The 5398-nt window shown below is 44.9% G+C and overlaps 1 protein-coding gene across 1 annotated transcript; it reads left to right on the top strand.

The window, feature by feature from the left end:
• Positions 1-231: 231 nt before the first annotated feature.
• Positions 232-4842, top strand: BBBOND_0006440 (hypothetical protein, conserved; the record flags this gene model as incomplete). The annotated part of the gene is made up of 1 exon (XM_012915469.1): positions 232-4842. One exon carries the CDS (start codon positions 232-234, stop codon positions 4840-4842), a length of 4611 nt encoding a protein of 1536 aa, XP_012770923.1.
• Positions 4843-5398: the final 556 nt, after the last annotated feature.

Raw genomic sequence — 5398 nt, 5'->3', positions numbered from 1 at the left:
TACATCGCCCCTTAACCCACTCTACATCGCCCCTTTACCCACTCTACATCGCCCCTTTACCCACTCTACATCGCCCCTTACCCACTCTACATCGCTCCCTTATCCACTCTACATCGCCCCTTAATCCACTCCACATCGCCCCTTTGTCCACTCTACATCGCCCCTTTGTCCACTCTACATCGCCCCTTTATCCACTCTACATCCCTTGAATCACCTCGCCATAATACCGCTATGACCTCTATCCACCATGACAATAACTTCTGCCTTGTCACCCTTCACCTCCCTTCTTCCACCTCTTGCCACTGCCCTGACCATGGGCCGCCTAGGGAGCTTGACAAGAAATTTGATAAAATTTTTAACCTCAAAAATACCTCAAATAACAACCCTACTAACATCCTTAATAACCTCTGCACCGGCCTCGAGACCTTCCTTGGCTTCAACAAAGACTCCAAAGGCTACACTGGCCAGGGGATTGTGTACTCTGACTTGGATAGGCTTTGTGATGCAGTGATGGGATTTTTGTATCAGGTGCTTAGGGATGTCAGCGAGAAACAGCCTTACAGTGTGGGTAAAAATATATTAATTAACAACATTTTAACGCTTATTAACAAACATCTTTGCTCAGGTCACGAGGGCTTTAAAAGGCTTTTCACCGAGTTGCCTGCTCGCATCGCGGGGTATAACAGGGAAGTGCAGGAGGGGAATGAGAAAGTTAAACAACCAATAAAAAAGCTTGAAGGGGAGATGAAAGAGCTTAAAACTCAGGTAAGTGCTATATTAAATGATAATGCTGTTGCAGGTACTACTATGATCCTGAGGACGGGGGACGCCGATGTCGCTAAGCAAGCGGTTGATGACGTGAACCGAAAGTTAAAGGATTCAATTAAGGCGACTGTCGGATTCACCGAGACTACTAAGACTTTGCAGACTGAGATTGCTGATTTGAATTTCGACACTCGTAATAATGTTAATAATGCTATAAATGCCATGAAACGTGAATTAGACGTGCTGCAATTTTCGTGTCAGAATCAGAGTCACGATTTGGAATACAGCATTAAGAAAGTTGTTGAGAGGTGCAATGACATACATAGAAAAGTCGATGATGAGACTAGGACAAAAGTGGAGGCTCTATTAAATGATATTAGAAACAAAATGAACGCATTTCAAAGTACCATGAAAAAAGACATTTACCAACCATTGAGCGACTGGGTTAAGAACAATAAAGAGAAATTAGTAGCATCCCGCAGTTACGTCGGCGACGATATTTTGATATTCGAAGATCGTTATCCTAAGATTCATACGGCGCTTGCGGAAATAAAAAAGGTGGTTCAGCCGCTGAATGATTTGATGTCCATCGGTATCCGTATGAAAAACCAACCAGTGCTTGAAGGATTTGCCGAAGATCTAAATAATGCAGTAGAAATATTTCCTAAAGCGATAGAGACAGATCTAGACAGCTTGCGTATACAAATCACAAAATTGATGAACGAATACGTTACAAGTTTAAGTGATGGTGAAGCATATGCTGGCCTTTGTTCTGAATTCATAAATAATGTTTTAGAAAGCGTAATTAAGACGCTTGATGCGAAGGCAGCCGAGAGAGGTAATACGGTACTTAAAAAGTACGGATCTATGAAAATCAATATTGAGAAATTCATGGAAAATTCAAAAGGCGATTTACAGCGTATAGGGCAGTTAGTTCAAGGCATCAAAAACGACATTTCGAATCTTAAAACTCAATCGACCAATACGAATGTACCAGACTCAACGCTTACAAGCATCACTAAAACCTTACCCACCAACATGAGATCGCTAACTACAAGCATTAATAGGATACTCGATGTTGCCGAAGAAGTGGAAAGCAAATTAGATACGTGGTTACAGGAAGTGGAGTCATATATTTCCGCAATCGATGGACTGCGTAGCAAATGCGTCAGCGGACTGCAGTCGTATATAAACTCGGCAATCACCGACTCGAAAAACATAATCATCACAGACCTCAGGAAACGCTACGTTCGTCATACTAAACTAATGCTCACCGCGTTCGCGGACAAGGTCAGCCAGGAGTTGCAGGGGTTGCCGGGGGAGATTGAGAGGGATCTGCGCATCGGGTTCAAGGGGTTGATGAGAGTGATGGGAGGTAATAAGTACACTGTAAAACCAGACCATTCTTCATATTTTGATGATAATTTGCCCACTGAATTGTTTAACGAAATTTCCAATCTTGCCCAGCCCCTTGCTCCGTCACCTAAGGGCGCACAGCATCTTGGGAAATTCAAAGAACTCTCCACAGCATTCCACGCCTATTTCACTAATATTCATAAGTATACTGATTACCAAATCAAATCCGAAATTGCGTCGGAACCGCAGGCCCTTCAAGGCATCAATGCTACCAACCTCCAGCACCTCACCGCCGTCAACACTAAATTCAACGAATTACTCGACCACCTCAAAAATGACTCTACACCTTCTAGAACATATATATTTGATCATACATACACCAAAAAGCATGAATCCCTCTCCTCCTCCCTCCACCTCCTCCACCCCTCCCACTTCGCCAACCCCCGGCACCCGGAGCTGCTCGATGCGGTCAGAGCGGGGCTGCAGGGGTTTGTCGAGCAGATGGAGCGGGTGTATGTGAACGGGTATGATGATGGAACATTAATCAATTTTACGTTAAATCCACTTGTTAAAAATGATGCTGGTAAAAATTCTGGTCAAAACGAAAAATTAACGCCTTACGGTGAAAAGCTGTCTAAGGTCTGTTTGACTGTTGTCTCTAACTTGCACATTGCCTTTAAAGTTCTGAAGAAGTATTGTTATACGGAACAGAGATTTCAGAAAATTAACAAAAACACAGATGTTGGAATGTTCTTTTACCATCAAGGCTATGATGTCTCCGTCAAAGAGAAGCAAAAGGGGGAGTTAGATAAGAACGTTGCTGCCACAAAAATCAAAAAGCTTCTGATTAGCGACGATTACAAGCATATATACCACACAGATAAAGACACCAAACTTGCGCTTCAGATGCTGAACGAGCACCTTAACGATTACTATCAAGTCTGTCACGTCTCAACGTTTGCTGCCAAGAAGCGGCCATGTAACGTGTTCGAAATACTTTGTTGGCTGTCAGGGCTTCCATGCAGTTCCGTTTATGAAGAAGTTCTGCGTGATGCTGTGAGTGAATTATTTGAGGATCCAAATAAACAGGTCGCAGCAGATCTCGACGGGTTTGAGATAACTGTTACAGACATGAGAGATGACTTCCTCCCAGCGCATCCAAACAACATGTTATATGATGATACACGGAAAGCGGTGATGCGTTTGTGCTCAAAGTCATATGACGTTCTGACCAGAATCGTCGGTTACGGAAATGCTCATACCATGTACGCCGTCGACTACTGCGCCAATTCGCTTAACTTTCACTACCCATCCAAGGGCGAAGATTGCCTCCAGATGCTACTGGATGTCCTAAGCAGGTTGTACCCGCCACTGAGATTTTTGTATAGGCAATGTAGCATCGGTGCTCAACACTACGGGTGGGCCGATTGTGTATACGGCCAGAACGTCCCATCAGCTAAATGGCAATGTAACGAGCACCCAAAAGACAAAGCAACGAGCCAAGTAGGGTGTTTGCCAACGTGCCAGGCAAATACCCAACCAAATTGCCAACCAAACTCCCCTTTAATGAGCTACCTCAACGACTGCTTACCTGGCCACTTGCCTCATCATGTCAGTTCCATAGGGTGTAGAGCTGTATGTTCAACGTGCCCGAAAGCTAAGAAGGGTATGCCGTGTTTGACACCTCTCGGTTTCAGGGGGTTTTCTGGTAGTGAGAAGACGGGTAGAGCATTATGTGAGATGCTAGAAAATTTCTTCGCAAACTCATATATAACAACGCTATTTTGCTTAATGACTAAACCGCCCTCATCGCTACCCGAGCACTTCAATTTTGCCGTCTCATTAGTTAATGTGCTGAATAGTAATACGGATTCTGGTACCGATGCTATCAAAACGGCTTTTGAAATCACAACCAAACAGTTGTCCATTGACTTATATAAGGAGACAACCAAACTCACAGGTGCGCTTAGTGCCGCTTATGGCAACAGTCAGAGTAGTCATAATGCAAGTAATCATATTCCAAAATCGGCTGATATGTCGAGCCTCGCGATGAGTCAGTCATGTATGCTTGCAATCGAAGATAACGTCCACTGCGGGCCGTACCTGCAGACCCTATTCTGCGACACGTACTACTACATCGCAGCTAAACATACTAACGTGTATCTCTCATGGGCCGTTTATCTACCATGGACACTGTATGACTATCTTAAATCATTGTTTGATTCATTCAGCAGTATCTCTTGCCAAGATTGGGGATGCAGCACATGCGTCGACGGCAGCTCTTGTAAACCGGGCAAGCACGGCGATGGCTACGGCTGCAAGTGCCGATCGCTGGTGGGATGCCGCGGTGTGATGAGCATTTTATACAGTTACGGCTTCACATTTGGCGACGTCAAAAAATTGTTATCCGGTGATCAAAGAAGATACTGCCGTAACCTGTACGCGCAATTACAAAACGTACTAAAATCGCAATATTTCACCAAATTATTTGAGGAATGTGACAACTTCATTTGGACTATCAGACAACCCTTCTCCTACCTTGTCCTTACCCTCTGGCTCCTCTCTTTCCTGTACCTCATCCACATCATGGTCATCCGCCTAGACCTCCTCCACATCAAATCGCATCTACATAGTCCCTCGAGTCATAGGATTGCTGCTCAATCACTACTCGCCGCTGCACGTGTTAACAAGCTTAACAGAGTGTTTTACCTGCAGCCATAATCGTACTCACGTGTTTACTACCTACACTCACCTAGCATATCACCTACTCACCTAACTCATGAATTGTACTTTAATCTGTTGCATCACTCACTAATCGTTGTATGTGATTGTGTAGTAGTTAACTAAAGTGCTGACCAAGATGCTGACCAAGATGCTGACCAAGATGCTGACCAAAGTGTTGACCAACGTGTTGACCAATGTGCTGACCAAGGTGCTGACCAATGCCATGACCAACGTGGTGACCAATGCCACGACCTACCACCTGACCAAGTTGATGGTCACGGCAGCGATGACATGGTCACGGCAGCGGTGACATAATTACGGCAGCGACGTCATGGTCACGGCATGGATGACATGGACACGGCAGCGATGACATGGTCACGGCAGCGATGACATGGTCACGGCAGCGATGACATGGTGACCAAGCAGATGACCTAAGTAATGATTATTATCCACTCTACATCGCCCCTTATCCACTCTACATCGCTCCCTAATCCACTCCACATCGCCCCTTTATCCACTCTACATCGCTCCCTAACCCACTCTACATCGCTCC

Source organism: Babesia bigemina, scaffold Bbigscaff_77700, assembly GCF_000981445.1.
Source record: "Babesia bigemina genome assembly Bbig001, scaffold Bbigscaff_77700".
Classification (NCBI taxonomy): Eukaryota; Apicomplexa; class Aconoidasida; order Piroplasmida; family Babesiidae; genus Babesia; species Babesia bigemina.
Note: the sequence above shows the minus strand (reverse complement) of the source record. Positions and strands in the feature narration are given on the sequence as shown.